This window comes from Ochotona curzoniae, unplaced genomic scaffold, assembly GCF_017591425.1.
Source record: "Ochotona curzoniae isolate NIBS_2020 unplaced genomic scaffold, NIBS_Ocur_1.0 contig_908, whole genome shotgun sequence".
Lineage (NCBI taxonomy): Eukaryota > Metazoa > Chordata > Mammalia > Lagomorpha > Ochotonidae > Ochotona > Ochotona curzoniae.
The window spans coordinates 1,063,296-1,084,468 of NW_024466607.1; the positions used below are offsets into that span (position 1 = coordinate 1,063,296).

Consider the following 21,173-nt stretch of genomic DNA (forward strand, 5'->3'; position numbering starts at 1 on the left):
CTAGGCCCCAGGAGCTCTCCTGTGTCAGGGCCGCCGTGGTGCCCGCACAGTGCTCTGTCCTGTGGATACCCAGTGTGCCTCGATGCGTGTTCTTTGTTACTCTGCATGCCATAGTCACATGGGGCCATCGCAGGGTCTGGGTGGTTGTGTTAAACTCAGCCCCTGAGCAATAGGCCATTGTTTCTATGTGTTCACTACCCGAGATCCTAAACACAGGGTCTTTGCGGGCATTTGTGTCTGAATCTGTGAAGGGTGCTGGGTGTGCAGTATCTAGGATGAATTAGTGATGCATGCTTAGCCAGAACCTAAGCTGTAGAAGAGGCAGCAGGGACAGCCCCCTCTGGGGGCTGGCCGAGGGAGGAGCCGTCAGCCAGATCTGTGTTGCTAGGCTCTGACGCTGGAGGGGTGGGGGGCTTGTGTCTGGAGGTAGATGACAGATTGCTCCTTCATCATCACTTGTAACGTGAGCTAAAGTCTAATTCCGAGGGAATCGTGAGAAGGAAGATGAAGCATTTTTTTTTTAAAAGTGTGGATTAACTAGGCCCAGCGCGGTAGCCTAGTGGCTAAAGTCCTTGCCTTGCTCGTGCTGGGATCCCATATGGGAGCCGGTTCCAATCCTGGAGGCCCTGCTTCCCATCCAGCTCCCTGCTTGTGGCCTGGGAAAGCAGTGGAGGACGGCCCAAAGCCTTGGGACCCTGCAGCTGCATGGGAGACCCAGAAGAGCTCCTGGCTCCTGGCTTCAGATTAGCACAGCTGCTGCTGTTGCCACCACTTGAGGAGCGAATCAACAGATGGAAGATCTTCCTCTCGGTCTCTCCTCCTCTTTGTATACTTGACTTTCCAATAAACAAAATAAATATTTTTTTAAAATGTGGATTTACCAGCAAAGTGGCCGCTGCCTCTGGGGTCAGCTCCCTGGGGAAGGGGAGGCCGTACATAAAGCCGTGTGCACACGTGACTTTAATGCGAATGCAAACCTTGTGGAGAGCAGCAAATGAGCGTGTGGTGGAGCTGATGGAGAGTGGATGTGTGGCCCGTGCCGAGACCTGAGTGGCTCCCTGGGTCCCGGCTTTGGCCCGGCAGGCCTCGACTTGCTGACATTTGGGAAGTCAGCTGGCTGAATGGAGATCTGCTTTTATCACTCGCCGTCATCCCCCGCCCCAATCTCCCTTTCAACTTAATTAGAAGCAGGCTCAGTGCAAGTGCAAGGGGCCTCGCCCATGGGAGAGCCACATCGCACGCTCATCCCTGGTCTGCGGGCCTCCTCTCCCAGCTTCTCTGTGCATCCATGTGCCTGGCACAAGCGGGACAACACACTCCTTTGCTCCCATTGCTAGCAGCCTGCAGTCTCTGTAGGGTGGACCTGGCACGGCGTGGAGGTGTGTCTGCCCTAAGACAGAGCCAGCTTGTGCAGGCGGCCTGTGGTCCTGGATTTGACACACGTGAGGAGGCCCTGGAGCTCACTGCATTCCCGCAGGAAGTGGCCTTTCCGTACTGCCCGCCTGCACACAGCCTAGCCCGCCTCGAGGCACTCCTGGGGCTCGGGTGGCTCATGCTCTGCTGTATTCCCTGTGTTACCATTCAGGTGGTGGGTGCTCAGTGAAGGTGTGCTGCTGGACCCCCGCTGGCATGGACTGGGTGCCATCTCCTTGGGCCTGATTGGCACATGGAGCCCGTTTTCTCGCTGGCTCTCGGTTCTGCTGCCCGCTTCCCCACCCCTGTGATTGACTCGGCTGCTCATTAGCTAATTGTAGAGTCAGAGAAGGTTTGACTGTGCAACAAGGAGCTGATCCTTGTTAAAAATCTCTGCCTCCTCAATGGCCACGTTCTCCATTACAATTAGCAAGAGAGCACGTGTCCCCTGCTTCTCAGCCTGCAGGAAGAGGCACTGACTCAGCCCTGCTGTGGCGGAAGGACCTCGGACTGGCACTGCGGCTGCTGAAGCCAACCTTGCAACCAGGCCTGCCGCACCCGGGCTTTGCACTGCCTGCTCTGGGCAGACCCCGCACGCTGGCCTGGCTTCTGCAGAGAATAAGGTGAGGGACAGGAGGGGTTGCCCCTCACACTTTACAGGAGCCCCTACTCGGGGAAGGATGGCATGCCTGCAGGCGGGGAGGCACGGAGCTGAACATGGCTCCACTGACTTCCAGACATGCGACCTTGGCCGTGTTCCCAGCTTCCCTGTGCTAACCTCTGTGCTAATTCAGCTGAGGTTGCCGGTGCCCGTCCCGCACCCGTGAGGCCTCAGTGAGGGTGCACTCACACTGGTTCGTGAAGTGCCAGGTAGCGACTGCCTGCTCTCACCATTCCCCCTTGTGCCTCTCGGATGTCCTGCCGAGACCGCTGGCTTCGTGAAGGCGGACCTCTGAGGGCAGCACGGTGGGTGACACTGCCATCCCATGCTGGAGCTGCTCCTCTTCTCACACAGCTTCCTGGTCACGTGCCTGAGAAGGCAGGGAGGTGGTCCAGGTACTCAGACCTGCCACGTGTGTGGGAGACCAGGGTGGAGTTTGGATTCTGACTTCAGCTTTGTTCACAGCCGACTGTTGCGGCCTTCGGGGACGAACCAGTAGCTGGAAGGTCTCCGTGCCTGTCTGTTTCTCTCTCTGTCCCATTATGACTTCTGAATACATGCATCTCTTTGGTAAAAAGTTGCATTGTGGGAAGGTAGGGGTGGACTCTGCATCCCAGTGTAGACAGTACCAATATGCACTTACATGTGGTGCCAGCAGCCCTTCCTGGCACCTTTGTGGCCCTTCCTGGCACCTTTGTGGGCTTCTGCAGTGGCCTGCCCACCTGCAGACTCAGAGGGGACTGAGTGGTCACCTGATGTGGCCAGATGTTGGGGTGCTCCAGCCCCTTGCCAGCATTTGGCATTGCTGCCCTAAGCTTTGTTTGCCAGCTCGCTGACCCAAGGGCAAGCGGGGCAGCGGGAAGCCGGGCTCTGTGGCCTGTGTGCACTCAGGGACACTGCGTCTGCTGGGGCCTTCCTCCGGCTCACGTCCCTGTGGCCTTTGGAGTCAGGGCCAGCCCGGTCCCTGTGACACAGCTGCTCCCCGTCCCCGTGGCTGGGTTCCATGTGGTAAGCTCTCCGGGGCCGGCACGTTACAGCTTCTGTTGTCACGCTCTCCCGTCCAGGACTTGGCATGACTGGGATTCTCGGGGCTGTGTGACCGGACACTGACAGGACAGTGTCCTAGGTTTCTCTGCCATTCGTCACCCAGTCCTGTTTGTCTGCCTGCTTGCCCCTGAGGGGTCTGTCCCGGGTAGGATGGTGGCCAGGGCTGGGCAGCCTCCTGCAGCAGGCAGAGGCAGCTCAGAGCTGCAGCGGGGCTGGGAGGTGGCACGGACTGAAGTTGCCCCTTTCCAAAGACTCAGCCCCCAGTGGCACACACACTGTTGCTGGCGTCCTAGTCTGAATGCAATATGGTGTGTGTGAGTGGATGCATGCGCTCAGCTCATTTTAATTGCTTTGAGAAATTGCCTCGTGTTGTCAATTCTTCCTGAGGTCTAGGTTGACATTTTCCTTGCAAAATTAATGTCCTTATCATTTGCCTAAGACATTAATATCTCCTGTTGATCAGCACATCCAACTTGTCTGAAGTGGCCTGACAGGCATCCCCGGGCAGCATCTGAGCACGTCCAGCCTCCTGTCAGGCGTTTTTGGGCAGCGTCCTAGCATGGCTAGCCTCACCAGCAGGGGGTCAGACCCCATGCCTGCCCAGTGTGGCAGAGCCTCAGGCCACCTCACCAGCAGGGGCTAGGCCCCCTGTCTGCCCAGCGTGGCAGAGCCTCAGGCCTGGGCAGCATCCTAGCATGGCTGGCCTCACCAGCAGGGGTTAGACCCCCCTGTCTGCCCAGCACCACAGAGCCTCAGGCGCTCTTGGAGGGCATCGGGCTGTCCTTGACTGTGAGCTCCTGGTCCACAGGAAGGAAGTGCTGTGATGGCATGGTCTGCCTGAGCAGAAGTGCCTGGGTGGTGTGGGTCCCATGCCCATCAACTCTTACCTGCATCCCTTGGAAGGAAGCCACAGGTTCTCACCGATTTAAAACCAGGAGGCCTCCAACGTCGTCCACCATTACTAGGTGCTTTGCTCTGATAATTGTGAATATAAATTTATAATATATAATTTATACTTTTCTCTGATAATTGAGAAAATTAATTTTAAACCAAGAGAGGCCAGCACTGTGGCATAGCAGTTAAAGCCATTGCCTGTGAGCATGGTGTCCCATGTCCCAACTTTTCCACTTCTGATCCAGCTCCTTGCTAATAGCCCAAGAAAGCAGGATGGCATGACCACTTGAGCCCCTGTACCTGCACAAAGACCTGGAGGAAAAGCTCCTGGCTTGGCTGGGCCCCACCTGTTGTGGCCATTTTGGGACTGACCAGCAGATGGGGGATTCTCTCTACAACTCTGCCTTTCAAATAAATAAAACAGATCTTTGGGATCTGTGGAAGAGTCGAGAGCGGTGTTATGGCTCCCACGATGGCCCCAGACGAGGCGTTCACAGCTTGTGGCCTCAAGCAGCGCCTCTGCTGGCTTCCCAGGATGGTCCCTGTAAATGGCTCTGAGTGGGTGGAGCAGCCAGGGGTGACATTGTCTGTGCAGGCTGCTGCTGTGAGCTGTCTCGTGCCCGGTGTGGGACCGTCAGGCCAGGGATGCCCCTTCTTCCCAGTTTGTGAACAGTGCATCCCCAGGGCAGCCTGAGCCTGTCCTGGCTCCTCAGTGTGGAAGAGGGAAGCTGCAGAAAGGTTTTTTGCTGAGTTGTCTTGTACTCTGAATTCGGTTTTGCATGAGCTGGTTTAAGTACCCCTGTTTGTAAAATGGGGCAGATTTTCCAGTACAAACTCTTCAGTACTGCAGGCACTCCTGCAGCCCCAGGCTTGCCCTGCGTGGTGCTGTGGAGCATCCATACTGGCCTCAGCAGAAGCCAGGGGTTGCCCACTGCCATGCCCTGCTTCCTGCCTGCTTTCCAGCCAGGGGTTGCCCACTGCCATGCCCTGCTTCCTGCCTGCTTCCCAGCCAGGGGTCACCCACTGCCATGCCCTGCTTCCTGCCTGCTTGGCAGCATGCTGCATGCAGATCATCTTGGCTTCCCTGCTGTCCCAGCCCCAGCTAGGCCGGCCTGCTTGTAGCCGTCCTCAGGGTTGACTCAGAGCAGATGGTGACTCACAGCCCTGGGGTGCTGGTCACTGTGGCATCTTAGAAAGGTTGGAGTCAGGCCACAACTGGCTGCTTCGTAAGAGCCAAGACCTTCTACATGGTCCGTGGTGCCTGCCCTGTCTGTACAGTTCCTGGCAATTCGTGTGTGTGTGTAAGAGAGAGACAAATGAGAAAGTAACTTGGGGCGGGAGTGGTTACAGAGGGGCTACAGGTTATTCTTTCACGGCCACTGGTGTACCCCAGGACCACCCCTTGCCCCGAGTGTTTGAGGGCTGCTTGTGTCATCTTCACGGGTGAACGTCCTCCACCCCCTCCCCCAGCTGTGGTTTCCACACGGGAACTTGACTCATGTCCTGATACCTTTGTAGCGACGGGGAGGGATGGTCCCACATCTCACAGCTGTACCTTCCTCTGTCTTCCCACAGATTAGGGTCGACTGACACTGGAAGGAGTGGCAGTCCTGCACACCTGTCGTCGTTGGCCTCACAAGCGGAAGATGAGGTTGCCATGGGAACTGCTGGTGCTGCCGTCGCTGGCGTGGTGCCTGGCAGGTAGAGTGTTTTTCAGAACTTTGCCATCTTCAGGTGTTGTTGCCCTTCAGGGCCATTGCCAAGGGGCCTTGACGGGAACAGGCAGGCCGGTGCCCGGCAGCTGCTGACTGTCCACAGCCCCTTCCTGTGGCTGTTTTCACAGTGGGGTGTCCAGCGATGGATGCTGATGTCTGCCCGTCCATCTGGTCCTCTGTGCGTTGAGAAAGCTATGATTTGGGGCAGGGAACCCATGTGTTCAGGGATCCAGTAGCTTTTGCAGCGTCTGCTGATGTGGCTCACGCTTTCAAAGCCGATTCTCTTGTTTCCATTTGTGCGTGATTTTGTAAGAGGCAGACATGGGTGGCAGAGGGTCCTGACCCGCCCCCACTGTCAGCCCTGGGGAGCGTTTGGAGGCACCAGACATACCCTCTGTGGCATTATTCTCCCACATTCAGCAAGCACAAGCCTGCACCAGGTGTGGGCAGTGCCAGCATCGGTGTGTCTGCAGCCAGGCTCACCCTGGGAGCAGATGTGGGCAGTGCCAGCGTCGGTGTGTCTGGGAGCAGGTGTGGGCAGTGCCAGCGTTGGTGTGTCCACAGTCAGGCTCACCCTGGGAGCAGGTATGGGCAGTGCCAGTGTTGCTGTGTCCAGGACCAGGCTCACCTTGGGAGCAGGTGTGGGCAGTGCCAGCGTCAGGGTGTCTGGGAGCAGGTGTGGGCAGTGCCAGCGTCAATGTGTCTGCAGCCAGGCTCACCTTGGGAGCAGGTGTGGGCAGTGCCAGCGTTGGTGTGTCCAGGACCAGGCTCACCCTGGGAGCAGGTGTGGGCAGTGCCAGCGTTGGTGTGTCCAGGACCAGGCTCACCTGGGAGCAGGTGTGGGCAGTGCCAGCGTTGGTGTGTCCAGGGCCAGGCTCACCTGGGAGCAGGTGTGGGCAGTGCCAGCGTCGGTGTGTCTGGGAGCAGGTGTGGGCAGTGCCAGCGTCGGTGTGTCTGGGAGCAGGTGTGGGCAGTGCCAGCGTCGGTGTGTCCAGGGCCAGGCTCACCTGGGAGCAGGTGTGGGCAGTGCCAGCGTCGGTGTGTCCAGGGCCAGGCTCACCTGGGAGCAGGTGTGGGCAGTGCCAGCGTCGGTGTGTCCAGGGCCAGGCTCACCTGGGAGCAGGTGTGGGCAGTGCCAGCATCGGTGTGTCCAGGGCCAGGCTCACCTGGGAGCAGGTGTGGGCAGTGCCAGCGTCGGTGTGTCTGGGAGCAGGTGTGGGCAGTGCCAGCGTCGGTGTGTCTGGGAGCAGGTGTGGGCAGTGCCAGCGTCGGTGTGTCCAGGGCCAGGCTCACCTGGGAGCAGGTGTGGGCAGTGCCAGCGTCGGTGTGCCCAGGGCCAGGCTCACCTGGGAGCAGGTGTGGGCAGTGCCAGCGTCGGTGTGTCCAGGGCCAGGCTCACCTGGGAGCAGGTGTGGGCAGTGCCAGCGTCGGTGTGTCCAGGGCCAGGCTCACCTGGGAGCAGGTGTGGGCAGTGCCAGCGTCGGTGTGTCCAGGACCAGGCTCACCTGGGAGCAGGTGTGGGCAGTGCCAGCGTCGGTGTGTCCAGGGCCAGGCTCACCTGGGAGCAGGTGTGGGCAGTGCCAGCGTCGGTGTGCCCAGGGCCAGGCTCACCTGGGAGCAGGTGTGGGCAGTGCCAGCGTCGGTGTGTCCAGGGCCAGGCTCACCTGGGAGCAGGTGTGGGCAGTGCCAGCGTCGGTGTGTCCAGGGCCAGGCTCACCTGGGAGCAGGTGTGGGCAGTGCCAGCGTCGGTGTGTCCAGGGCCAGGCTCACCTGGGAGCAGGTGTGGGCAGTGCCAGCGTCGGTGTGTCCAGGACCAGGCTCACCTGGGAGCAGGTGTGGGCAGTGCCAGCGTCGGTGCGTCCAGGGCCAGGCTCACCTGGGAGCAAGTGTGGGCAGTGCCAGCGTCGGTGTGTCTGGGAGCAGGTGTGGGCAGTGCCAGCGTCGGTGTGTCCAGGGCCAGGCTCACCTGGGAGCAGGTGTGGGCAGTGCCAGCGTCGGTGTGTCCAGGGCCAGGCTCACCTGGGAGCAGGTGTGGGCAGTGCCAGCGTCGGTGTGTCCAGGGCCAGGCTCACCTGGGAGCAGGTGTGGGCAGTGCCAGCATCGGTGTGTCCAGGGCCAGGCTCACCTGGGAGCAGGTGTGGGCAGTGCCAGCGTCGGTGTGTCTGGGAGCAGGTGTGGGCAGTGCCAGCGTCGGTGTGTCTGGGAGCAGGTGTGGGCAGTGCCAGCGTCGGTGTGTCCAGGGCCAGGCTCACCTGGGAGCAGGTGTGGGCAGTGCCAGCGTCGGTGTGTCCAGGGCCAGGCTCACCTGGGAGCAGGTGTGGGCAGTGCCAGCGTCGGTGTGTCCAGGGCCAGGCTCACCTGGGAGCAGGTGTGGGCAGTGCCAGCGTCGGTGTGTCCAGGGCCAGGCTCACCTGGGAGTAGGTGTGGGCAGTGCCAGCGTCGGTGTGTCCAGGGCCAGGCTCACCTGGGAGCAGGTGTGGGCAGTGCCAGCGTCGGTGTGTCCAGGGCCAGGCTCACCTGGGAGCAGGTGTGGGCAGTGCCAGCGTCGGTGTGTCCAGGGCCAGGCTCACCTGGGAGCAGGTGTGGGCAGTGCCAGCGTCGGTGTGTCCAGGGCCAGGCTCACCTGGGAGCAGGTGTGGGCAGTGCCAGCGTTGGTGTGTCCAGGGCCAGGCTCACCTGGGAGCAGGTGTGGGCAGTGCCAGCGTCGGTGTGTCTGGGAGCAGGTGTGGGCAGTGCCAGCGTCGGTGTGTCCAGGGCCAGGCTCACCTGGGAGCAGGTGTGGGCAGTGCCAGCGTCGGTGTGTCCAGGGCCAGGCTCACCCTGGAAGTTGCTCTCCAGTTTGGGCCTCTGTGTCCTCTCAGGCCTCTAGAAAATGAGTTCAGATCACCTGTCTTGTTTTCACAGTTTCCAGTGCAAGATGTATTTTTTACAACATAAGCAAAAGTGAATTTGCATCCCAGGAACTTTGAGCTGGTCTTAGTTCTTGTGGTTACTAGTGCCCTACATGGGGGCAGCCCTGTGGGAAAGCAGTCCCGGGCAGGGCAGGCCCAGCTCCTGCGTTCTCGGAGTGGCAGCCTCTGCAGTGGCCTGAGATCCGAGGTTGCAGGGCCATGGTGGCCTTGTGGGAGACCGGCTCCACGACTCAGCCAAGCACTTGGGCCAAGTTGCGTTGTTACTGCTCCAGCTGGATTAAGGCGCAGCAGGAGCTGAGGGCCAGGAAGGCCGCTGTGCTCTGTGTGGCCCATGTCCCTGGCTCACGGCTGCAGGTTTCTCGAATGCTCAGTTTTCATTTGTGCTGTGTTTTGCTGATCTCTCCCTTGGTGTAGAACCTGACTCCCTGGCCACGTGTCCTGGCACTGTGCCTCCTCTGCTTTCGCGTAGCACTAGACTCCTCAATGTCATGAATTGATTTCTCAGAATTCGGTGGCAGTTGTTGCTAGTGTAACCGACTAAGCCGAGCAGCTACCCAGAAGGTCAGTGCTTCGAAATCACAGGCGTCGACAGTCCCTCCAGCTGTTTCCAGCACTGGGAGTCTGTACCTGAGGCGTGCACCTGTGTCTTATCCCCTTAGCTTTGTGTGGGGAGTCGGGATGAGCCTGAGTGAGCTGCTTTCCATGGCATTAATATTCCCTGGTCATATGCCTCCTCCCGTGGAGGTGAAGTCAAGCTCTAATTAATGTTTTTGTTTGCTTGCGATTTGTCTTGATTTCATTAATTTACATAGCACTCGACCCTCTGAATTTTGAACAGATTGCCTCAACTGCTCTTTTCTCTCCTTTTGCAAGGCACCCCTAGCTTTCCTGTGCTTCCTCCTCGGCAGGGTTTGTTTTTGGTAAGGAAAGTGTTTATGCCTGTAATGTTTAGCACATTAGCACGTCTCCGATATGCCCTTCCCTGAGCCCCTCCTGCCTGCGAGAGGACATTGTGCACGTCGGCCAGCTGATCCTGCAGAGATGTGTGCGAGCTGGGTAATTATTTGTGTGTGCTGAGCAGTGATTAATGGTGCAGTGTGAGCATTGTCTGTGGCTGAATGCTCGACACAGTCTGTCCACAAGCAATGGAAATAACCACGCACACACACACACACACACACACACACACACACACCCGTACATACCTGTTGGAACCAGTGGCCCAGAAATTTACTGAAGCATCCACTCAATTATTTCCTTCCAGAGAGGCAGAATTGCAACACCCCCTCCCTGAGAGAGCTAGGAAGCAAGGGCGTCGAAGGAGCCATGCAGGCAGGGAGGCTGCTGACCAGACAGCTGGGCAGCAGGGTCCCCTGAGACCCATCCCAGACTCAGCTCAGGCCGTGGCCGGTAGAGCAGTGGGGTGTGCAGGTGGACCCTCTGCCTTTTCTCAGTGTTGCATCTCGTTGCTGAATAAGGCTGTGGTCCTTTTTATGAACGGAAGTAGAAGATGTGTGTGGAGTAAGCCAGTCATGTCTGCAGGCTTGTTGCTGCTCCCACCCACCACATGGTGACCTGCCTTCTACATACCTGTGTCCCCGTGTGCAGCATGACTCAAAGACCAGAGGGCCCTGGGATCCATCTTGCTTGTGCCAGGAGCTTCCATGGGACTCGCCAGCTGCCTTGGGGGCTGCTCAGTGTCCCCTGATGGATGAAGCTTTCCATGGCCAGCGGATATCATTGAGATGGCAATATTCCCCTTTGCCAACATCTTCAGTGTCTTCTCCGTGTCTGAGTGATGATCTGGGTCCATGCTTGTTCTTCGCAGTCCGCGCTGTGCACCCAGCATGCACTGTGGTCCCCTGATGTGAAGTCAGTACTTCCGGTGGCTTTGTGTGTCCACATCAGATGCCTGAGAGTGCAGTTCAGCTAGGAAGAGGTTTCTCCCAGCTCTGCCTCATGTTCTTCTCTGCAGTACTTCCTGCTTTCCCCACCAACCAGTCCCATCCACAGGGCCTACCCCTGTCCTGTTCTGGCCACGGGCCCAGGCCCAGGTTTCCATCGGCACGTGTGGAGTCCTCTACTCTTCTCTGTTGCGTACACAGCATCCTCAGAGTGAATCCCAGGCCCAGTGGTGGTCCTTCTGCATGTTTGCCCCTCACCCCTGCTTCCAGGGAGCGGCTCTCAACACACCGGCTGCCCCCGAGTCTTCATTCAGGCTCTGCGTGGGTGGGATCCAAACCAGGGACATGCGGTATACGTCAGTCAGGGCACAGAGGCGCTTGGGAGCAAGAAAGAAAGCAGCTTGGACAAGAACCGCTCCAGAGCTGTCTGCCTGTGCAGGTCCCTGTGTGCTTGTCTGGAGGGACATACAGCTACATGAATACATCTGGGAAGATGTGAGTAACACAGCCACCCAGTAACATGCAAATACACATAGAGATGTACAGTTATGTGTGTAACACACACAACATAGGATCACATTGGAACACACACAGCTACGTCATGTGTGCACAGGCAGCCGCACGGGTACAGCTGTGTGTAGACCCAGCCTCGAGCTTCGGCAGCCCCGAAGTTTCACTTTCGACCTTGGCTGGTTCTAACTAGAAGTTGGATGAGTCTTTTACCACCGGGAGTTGTTTCCCCCTGGGCCTTCTGAGAGGACGCAGCACGTGTCTTTGGACTGTGACATCTGCTAGGACTCCTGCTGGAGCAGTAAAGAGTTTCACAAGGACCCAGCGCCTCTCCTAGTGGGCTGGGTCCCATTCACAAAGGCAACATTCGGAAGGAGGACTAGCTGGCAGGAGGTGAGGTGTTCAGAGCTCTTGGCCTCGAGCACAGAAATGGATGCCTGGCATCTTGCTGCTCCATCTGGATCCAGCGAGACTAAATCCACCCCAAGTCTGCGGCGTGGCTGACCAACTTCAGCCATCGCATCTCTCTGGGAAGGTCCATGTTTTCCAAACTCCTGCCCACTGTTGATTTGCCCACTGCTTGTGGCTGCTGTGTCTGGGGGCAGCATCGAGAGGGGGCCGTGTGCCACTCATGGGAGAGGGGTGATTGTTCCCGGGGAGGGGAGCGGGAGGCACCTGTGCTGAGGAGCGTGTCATGAGGTTCCTGCTTGGATCTGCGATGCTGGAAATGGCAACCACAGGCCCAGACCTGCCACCCTCGGGGGGAGAGCGTACCCCACCTCTTCAGGAGTCCTGAGCTTGCTGGAGTTTTGCTGCATGACTCAAGTGGGCCGCACCTGGTTCTATGATACGCCTGGGTCCAGGGCGGCCCAGCTGCGCATGGTCAGGGGGTCCCAGCACACAGTAGGAGCACATTCTTTCCTCATAATCCGAAGGCCCAGGAAAGCTTAGATCTTGCCCTCATGTGCTCTCCCCTCCTGCTGGAGCGCCCGCGCCCCTCCGGAATGGGGTCCGGGCTGACCTGCCAGCGCAGAGGTCACACCAGCTTCTGGAATTCTCTTTCCCCTCCCCGCTGAACAAACAGAAAAGCATGAAAGATTCAGAGAATTCGCTGTTCTGGACAGATATTAAATCCAGTACTGCCGCTGTTCTTGCACAAGTCACATATTTAATTAAGATCCAAAGAGAGTAGAGTAAATGTCAGTTTTCATTCAGCTACCAGGAAGCAGAGTGCTCTGGTGACCTCTTATTGTTTCTGTCTGCAAGAAACTGCCTCGCAGCACACTTCCAGGAGTGGGTTTCCTGCGGGCTCCAGGCTCCTTCATGGCCACAGGATGGATGCAGGCCAGGCCGGAGGAGGACCGGGCCAGGGACAGATCTCATAACTAGAGCCTGCAACACAGTGACTCAGGTGATGAACATGCAGGGAAAGAACAGGACCGAGTGCCAGGAAAGAGTAAGTAGCAAGTAGAAAACTTGTTGTCAGTGTTTGAGTCCATCTCCCAGAGGGAGAAGACAAATCGGCAAGAAAGACGCCAAGGCAGAGCGCCTTCACCTCCCCAGTGCACACGGAGCAGCTGCAAGAGGCAGAAGCTGTCAGAAATGTGCAGCTGAGGGGCACTCCTGCGGCAGGAGCTGGCCGAGCTGGGCGTCTGAGCTGCACGTACCTGGAGGGTGTGCAATTGACACTCAGGCAGAGCTGGGAAGAGGAACTCCCTGTATGCTCGCCTGTGGTCTGTGAGGGCGGTGCCTGCTGGACCGGCCCTGAGTGGATGCTGCAGGGCTATGGGCCAGGGCGCCTCTCCCGGTGAGTGGAATCCCTGCCTTTCCCTCACAGAAGTGTGAGGATAGAGGCTGAGTATGCGCTGTTGGTGCTGGTCGTGGGATGAAGTGTTCCTAACCTAGAATCCTAGAAGCTGTAACTGGGGACTCACAACCTCTGACCAGAAGAAGCCACCATCTTGGTATGATGTTGATGATGGTGCCATGACTTGTGGCTGTCTCAGTGGGCAGGGAGAGAGCAGCCAGGTCTGAGGATTAACCATCTTGGCTTGATGCTGACAGGTAGTGATTTGCCCAGTGTCCATGGAGGAGACACCAGAGGCCACGGTGTGCTCAGATGCCTGTGGTGATCAGCCGAAACCCATGGGCTGTGACGTGTGTGCCTTGATGTGTCCTGTCGGGCATTGTGCGTTGTGGGGAAGAAGCAGAATAACTGGGGGTAAGGACTGCTGTCAGGCAGGTGGGAGGGTCAACAGACGGGAGGGTCAGCAGACAGGAGGGTCAACAGACAGGAGGGTCAACAGACGGGAGGGTCAGCAGACGGGAGGGTCAGCAGACGGGAGGGTCAGGCAGACGGGAGGGTCATCAGACGGGAGGGTCAGCAGACGGGAGGGTCAGCAGACGGGAGGGTCAGCAGACGGGAGGGTCAGCAGCAGGTGGATGTCGTCTTAACGCTTTCTTAGCCTTAGCCATGCTCATGCAGATGTCACATATGTCATTTACGCAAGTTTCTATATAAACGACAAAATCTCCATGTGAGCTGAGCCGTGGTGTTTGTCCTGATGTAACCATTTGTTCATCTGGATGCCAGTGGAGCTGGAACTCTCTCCTTGGGATCCTGTGGGGATTGTTCCATCAGGTGGAACTACAAGGAAACCGAAGTGGCGTTCATGGAGGCGCGGTGAAGTCAGGAGCTGCGTGGAAACCAACGGGAATCCTTGATTCCGCACCAGGCACCTGGGGCGCTGGGCCGATGGTCGCGCTGCGAACACCCTCACACACATGTGCGTGGCAGGTGCCGGCTGACTGCTGGGTGGGACTGTGAAGGATGTTTTCAGCTGGGTTAGGAAAGCACATTTCCTTCCTGACTGTAGATCTCACCTGTGCACTGGGACAGTGGGAAGAACAGAGTAAGGTCTGATTGCTCCAGACAGGTTGACCAGTTCAGGCTCTGGTCCCCGGAGGCTGACCCCTGCCGCCTGTGCCCGTCCATACTTCAACCCTCATTGGAAACACCAGAGTGGGAAGCATCTGTGTGGGTCCCCGTGGTGCCAGCTCCTCCTCCCAGCCTGGATCTGGGTTGTGGCTCTCACTTGTGTGGTATGACCGAGATTGCCGGTTAAGCCGTCCCTGGTGAGTTGTGTGAGGCCCCGGTGAGGTGCAGTCAGAGCAGCTCGTGCCTCGAGGGATGTTGCATCAGCCTTGCTCATGGTTGCGTTAGGGAGTGTCATTTAGTTGGTTCCCTTGTGCAAACCACGGGCCTAGGGAAGGAAGAAGCATGGGGCTCAGGCCAAGGGGCCTCTCGGCTGCTGGAGGGGCTATTGTCAGCAAGAGCTGGGATGACATCCGTGGGAAGGACTGCATCCCACAGCCTTGCTCATGACAACACTCAGGCCGCTGGCCTCTGCGCTCTGCTGTGGCCTCACTCGGTCATGGGGTCCTGGGCGAGCCTAAGATCAGTGTGGTCACAGTGACACTCAGGCTGCTGGCCTCGGCACCTTTGCTGTGGCCTCACTCAGTCATGGGGCCCTGGGGGAGAGGTGGCCGGGCGAGCCTAGGATCACCATGGTCACAGTGACATGCAGGCCGCTGGCCTCTGCGCTCTGCTGTGGCCTCACTCAGTTATGGGGTCCTGGGGGAGAGGTGGCCGGGCGAGCCTAGGATCAGAGCCGTCACACTGGGGGTAGTTGTGAAAGCTGGCCTTCTGGGTAGCTTTCCCCAGCAGGTGCAGGGCTCCCTGTGAGTCAGACATTCTGAGCTTCAGCCACCCATAGTCAATAATACTCAACAATGAATGTATACTAAGCAGGATCCGGTTTCATTCTCATTGTGATTCTCTCAGCAAATATTCTGGCCTCCGTGTGCTGGGCCTCCCATTGTTGTTCATCTTGAGTAGTTGAGCATCTCCTAGAGCCTATGGCAGTGCAAACACTAACCACCTTCTGTGGGGAGCTGGAGACTCCGTTTGCACATCCTGGGGGACCTGGAACCTGCTCCGAGCAGCACTGGGGTGGACCACACAGTGTGCCAGCAGCCCACAGAGCTGGTAGGCTTGGTCAGGAGCCGACTGAATGGGCTGTGTGGAGCTTGAACTTGGGGTACTCGGCAAGGTTACCCTGCGAGTGTGTCCAGGAATGTCCTCTCGCTCCTCGTCTGCATGTGGAAGGTCCTGAGCCCCTCCCTGCGTTCCGGCACCTCTCCATTCTCTTTCCCACAGTGGTGTCCTTTCTGTTAAGATGGAGGATGCTGGGCCCAGCGATAGGCACTGGCCTTTCGGGTGTATCAGGCAGTCATTGATGAGATCCGACGTGTTACCTGCTCCTGACATGCAAAGTGTGCAACGCACAGGTCTGTCATCGGCTCAGAGATCTGCCAGAATCTCCTCCTGGGTGGAAGTCAGTAACCATCCCCCATCCCTTGCTTTGGCATGAGTGCTGTCTTCTAGAGTTCTGTGTGGTAGGGAGGCAGATCGTCGAAGCAGGGCCAATGTCCTCACACACGGATCTGGGTTCTCTGCTGATTCGTGCTTCAAGAAAACGTGACAGGTCAATGAGATGGGCCAGCATGGAAGAAGGTGGAGAGAGATCTTGCATATGCTGTTTCATTCACCAGATGGCTACAGTGGCCAGTGCTGGACTAGGCTGAGCCAAGAGCTAGGAGCTAAGAAATCCATCCACCGCTCCCATGTGGGGAGCTGGGGCCCCTGTACCTGAGTGCTCTACTGCTGGTCTTCCCAGGCCGTTAGCAGGGAGCTGGATCAGAAGTCCATTAGCCAGGACTTGAACCAGTACATGACATGCCAGCCTTGCAGGCAGCGGCTCTACCAGCTATGCTGCAGGTATGCCCCACATCTCAAACGCCTGCTCTGCACTTGGCTGCACACTCAGTCACTGGTCATATAGCTCCTGGTGTGTGTGCAGCCCTTTGATACAGGAAGAGCAGAAGAGCTGGACAGAAGTCCTCCTAACGCAGGGACAACAAACAGGGGGCTGTTAATGACACCTCTCCTTCGAGAGAGGTGACAGCCACAGGATACAGCTAAGTGCAGGTGAAGGTACAATACTCGCCTGTCCCCTACCATTGTAAGAAACCAGGGTCTGAGCCTGCCCCCTCAGCAGAGGGACAGTCCACAGCCACACGGCAATCCCGATTTGGAGGGGACCTGTGTGTTCTGTTCCCGCCATCCCACAGGCCAACTCACCCCTTGGCTCACACATGTGTGGGTATAATGGTGTGTGTCTCAGAGCACGGCTGGCTGTGTGCTCTGAGCTGCCAGGAGCCATGCTGCATGCTTGGGGCAGCTGCCGTGTGGGCTTATGGTGCAGGTGCCAATGCTCTCAGCCTGCTTGCCAGAGCAGGCTCACGTCCACCTACCTTCTGCCTTGGAATCTGTGGTCAGTACCCAGTGAGTGGCTGGCGTGCAGCACGAGCTTCTGGGAATTCGGCCTGATATTTAAAAGGAAGGGAAGGGTGAGTGGCAGGCGCCGGGGCAGAGAGTAAAATTTTCAGAATCTCCCTTGAGCATCTTAGGGAGGGAAGCGGTGGGGAGCGTGTTGCGTCCCTGTTGTGTAATGGACGTCCCTGTGGTGTGTCCTGCGTAGGTGATGGAACACTCAGATGAATCTTTCCTTTCACAGCAGTGAAGTTATGTAACATGAGCATCTAGAGTGCTGCTGGCACACAGGTCTCAGATGGGGTTCTGATGTCATGGAGCTGCCTTTCTGAAGATTCGTAATCTATGTTAACAGACAGTGTCGTCTGAATGCCAACAGCATCATGGTGTCAAATATGCAAACGACATATAAACTCTCATATCTACTCAGGTGGAAATGGAGGGGAGGCATTTGATACAGTGCAGTATCTACTGGTGATAAAATAACCTTGTGTGATTAGAAGGATAACAACTCAACATGACGAAGCTCATGACCAGCATCTCATTGAGTGGGGAACCGTGGGAAGCACTTTCACTGTCTTCTAGAGCCAGAGGGTTTTCTGTTCGCACCACTGCTTATTCAACATACTGTCGGAAAGTCTAAGGCACAGCCTTTAGGTAGGAGGAGACAATTAAAGATCAATATATAAGAAATGGATAAATCAGATAATTACTGTTTTCAGATCACATAATTCTATAATTATTGGAGCCATTTGACTTTACCAGGAGACTATTAAAATTTATAAATCAGTTCATCCAGGGGCCAGTGCGATAGCGTAATGGTTAAGGTCCTCGCCTTGAATGTGCTGGGATCCCATATGGGCGCCAGTTCTAATCCTGGCAGCCCCACTTCCCATCCAGCTCCCTGCTTGAGATCTGGTAAAGCAGTCAAGGATGGCCCAAAGCCTTGGGACCCTGCACCCATGTGGCAGACCCAAAAGAAGCTCCTGGCTCCTGGCTTCAGATCAGCTAAGCACTGGCCGTTGCAGTCACTTGGAGAGTGAATCATCGGATGGAAGATCTTCCTCTCTGTCTTGTCTCCTCTCTGTACATCTGCCTTTCCAATAAAATAAATACATCTTTAAAAAAATAAATCAGTTCATCCAAGTTGCAGGGGACGAGAGCAGCCTGTAACAATTAGCATTTTTTTAGATTATTTTATTTGAAAGGTAGAGTTGAAAGGCAAAGTGATGTCAATAAACAGAGAGAGAGAGAGAGAGAGGAGAGATGTGTTCCACCCATGGTTCACTTCCCAAATGGTACACTAGCTAGATTTTGGCTGATCTGAAGCCAGGAAGCAGGAGCTTCTCCAGGTCCCCCCGTCGGTGCCGAAGCCCAGCGACTTGAGCCGTCTTCACTCTTTCCTGGACACTTTAGCAGGAAGCTGGATCAGAAGCAACAGGTACAGGACTCAAATTGGTACACATATGGCGTGCTGGAATCACAGCTGCTGGCTTAACATGCTGTGCCACACGCTGACAATGATTTTGCTGAGAATGTATGAAATCGGTCTAGTACATGGTAGTTACAGAGTTATTCAATGTGTTGGAATAAATTTAAAAAAGAATGTGAAGGGCAGTGACGGTCAAGAGTTAATATGTCAAAATGTCCATCCTACTCAGAGCAACTGACAGATTCAATCCAGTTCCCGTAACGATGCCAGTGACATTCTTCATAGAATTAGAAATTCCTGACATCCGTAGGGAAACACCAAAGACCCCAATAGGCAAAGCAGCCTTGACCATAAGATCAAGGCAGAGGGCGTCACAGTGGCAGACATCGTTGCGCTATGGCTCTCCTGTAGCCAAGGAGCAGCGCTGGCGTAGAAAACAGGCCAGTGAGTCAGAATAAGACCTCCAGAAATAAACCACATGCAACAGTCGAGTTAACTGTGACAAAGTTGCTGAAAACTCCCCGGGGGGCCAGCACACCCTGCAAAGCGTAGCCTTGGCAAAACTAGATTTAAAGTGGCAGCAGTTTGAAACAAGATGCCTATCTTATTCCCTAGATCAAAAAGAAAAACTCACAAGATTGAAATGGAAGGGCTGAAACTGTGGGAGTGTAGGGGAGGCATGGCAACATTTTTTATGAGTCTCAAAATAATATAAGCAATAAAACAAAATCTAGAAGTTGGATTAATTCAAATTAAGAAGCTTCTGCACAGCAAAGAAAATAATCAAGAGAATAAAGAGGCAACTGACAGGAAGGAAGTGTTTTCAAACTCTACATCATAAAAAAGTCAATATTCAGAATATATCAGCAGCTCGGTAAAGTTAACGAAGCAAACAGTGTGGCGAAGACATTTTCCAAAAGGAGCAGTGCACATCACCAGCAGACAGGCACACGGACTCGGGATCACAACGCGTCAGGGACACAGAGCTCACACCACGGAATGGCGGCATCAAAACCACAGAATAATAGTAACAGCAACCAAGACCGAATGGGTGTGCAGAAAAGGAAGATGAGTTAGAATAACCATTGTGCAAAAAGGCCTGGAGATTCCTCCAGAAACTAAAATTGGCTCTACCATATAACCCAGCTGGAAATAAACTGGAAGGGAATGAAATCAGATACAGGAAAGATATGCTGGCACACTTGTTTATTATAGCACAGTTCATGGTGGCAAAGATCTACAGGATGGGGTATTAGTTACAAAATGACTGAAATCCTGGCTTTGGCAACAAAATAGATGGAATTGAAGATCGTTATGTTTGGAGGGGTAAGGCAGGCCCGGACTGAGAGACACCACACAGTGCTGCGTGTTTCTGTGGGGAAGCTTGTCTCTGTGTGTATGGCATGTTGCTTGGTTATCAGTATTCACAAATGTGCCTCTCACTGAAGGATTCCTCTTACATGATTGTTGCCCTCCTTTCCTCATCATGAACAACCAATGAACATGTTTCTAAAATTCCACAGTCAGTCTCTGCCTCAGAGCCTGCAATATACTCTTCATACGTATTTTAGAAAGCATATATATTATGAAGCAAGTATGTGAGGAAGCTAAATCCACAACAGACCTTTGCGGTGGAAACCTGCTCACATAATATGACGTGTGTGTGTGTGTGTGTGTGTGTGTGTGTGTGTGTGTGTGTGTGTGTGTGTGAATGCTCGGGGAATGCTCGGGGAGTGAACAGTTGTCAGTGGCAGAAGCAGCACAGTGGAGAAGCAGCACACAGCAGTACTGGCTCTGCAAGGCAGGGAGCGTTGTCGGGGGGTAGGGAGTCTGGGGGAACTTGTGGCTCCATGCCAGCTGGCGTGATGGAGATAACAGATGTTTGGATTATTTGAATTAGGGGGTTTCTGTGATAAGCTCCATTGCTACATTCCTCATTTCTCACTCTTCTAAGAAATCGACATTTTTTTGATGATATGTTTGTTAAAGCCAAAAAGAGAGTAGTATACCAACAAACAGGCAATTCAGGTAGGCAGACTCGACTGTGTAAACTTGAAATGCAAGGAAATGCAGGGACAGGCAACGGTTTTAAGTAGTGGACACAATGTCTTCCCCTTCTCGCCAGGAAAGCCAGTCAGCTCATCACCCAGTGGACGCTTGTTCTGTCCTGCTGGGCTGTGGGTGCAAAACAGTACATTGGCACACAATTTATATTTGTTATTAGAAAGGCAGATTTACAGAGAGTAGGAGAGAAGAAGCCAAGATCTGCCATCCCCTGGTTCATTCCCCCAGTGGCTGTAATGGCCATTCTGGGTGCATCAATAGCCTGGAGCCAAGAGCTTCTTGCCGAACTCCCATGTGGGTGCAGGGGCCAAGCACTTGGACCCTCTCCACTGCTTTCCCAGGTTGTAAGCAGAGATAGACTGAAAATGAAGCAGCTGGGACATGAACCAGTGCCCATATGGGATGCCAGCACTGACAGGTGGACGGTTGGCCTGTTGAGCTACTGTGCCAGTTCCAGCAGAGCATTTTGTAAAGATTTATTTCTATTTATTGGTAAGGCAGAATTTGAAGGAGAGAGAGAAGGAGGGAGGGAGGGAGAGTCTTTCATCTGTTCATTCACTCGCCAATGGTCTGGACTGGATCAGGCTCAAACCGGGAACCAGGTCTCCCATGTGGGTGCAGGGCCCAAGCCCTTGGGCCGTCTCTGCTGCTTCCCAAGGCGCATTAACAGGAAGCTGGATGGGAAGTGAAGCAGCCAGGTCTCGGGTCAGCATCCGTATGTGATGTATGCTGCAGGCAGTGCACCGCGGTGCAGGTGCAGCTAGAGCAGGTGTGTTTCTTCCAGAGGAGGCTTTGGTTCATGCTGATGATAGATGTTACCTCTATGACGGTTGGCATGGCTCTCTGCCTTCATGGAGCTGTGTCAGTGGGAAGATCTTCTGTTCTTTGTGTCATTCTTTTTTTTTTTAATTTTTTTTATTTTAACAATCTTTACATGGTTAATTTGTGCATAAAGGGTCAAGGGCTACAGGAATGTGGGTAAGACTGTTATTTCCATATTGTTTCCTTCATATATCTGAGGTAGAGGGGGATATTGAGGGAGAAGCCCCACCTGATTTCCCACCCACCCCAAGTCCCGCATGCTCCGAGATACTCATTGAAGTGGTTTCAATAGGTCACCAGTTTTGAAATTGCTGCCAATCTTGCCTCTCCAAACACGATGAGGATGTTGAAAAATCCATTAATTGACATCTTTGTGTCATTCTTGATGACACTGTTTTGAGAAA

General features: G+C 55.3%; 1 protein-coding gene across 1 annotated transcript in view; it reads left to right on the forward strand.

The window, feature by feature from the left end:
* Positions 1-21,173, forward strand: part of CNTN4 (contactin 4) — a 277,582-nt gene that overhangs the window by 25,339 nt on the left and 231,070 nt on the right. Inside the window, exon 2 of the mRNA XM_040995092.1 lies at positions 5,591-5,716. Within this exon, the coding sequence (XP_040851026.1) occupies positions 5,662-5,716 (55 nt within the window). The 5' untranslated portion in view covers positions 5,591-5,661. The remainder of the gene's footprint in view (positions 1-5,590; positions 5,717-21,173) is intronic.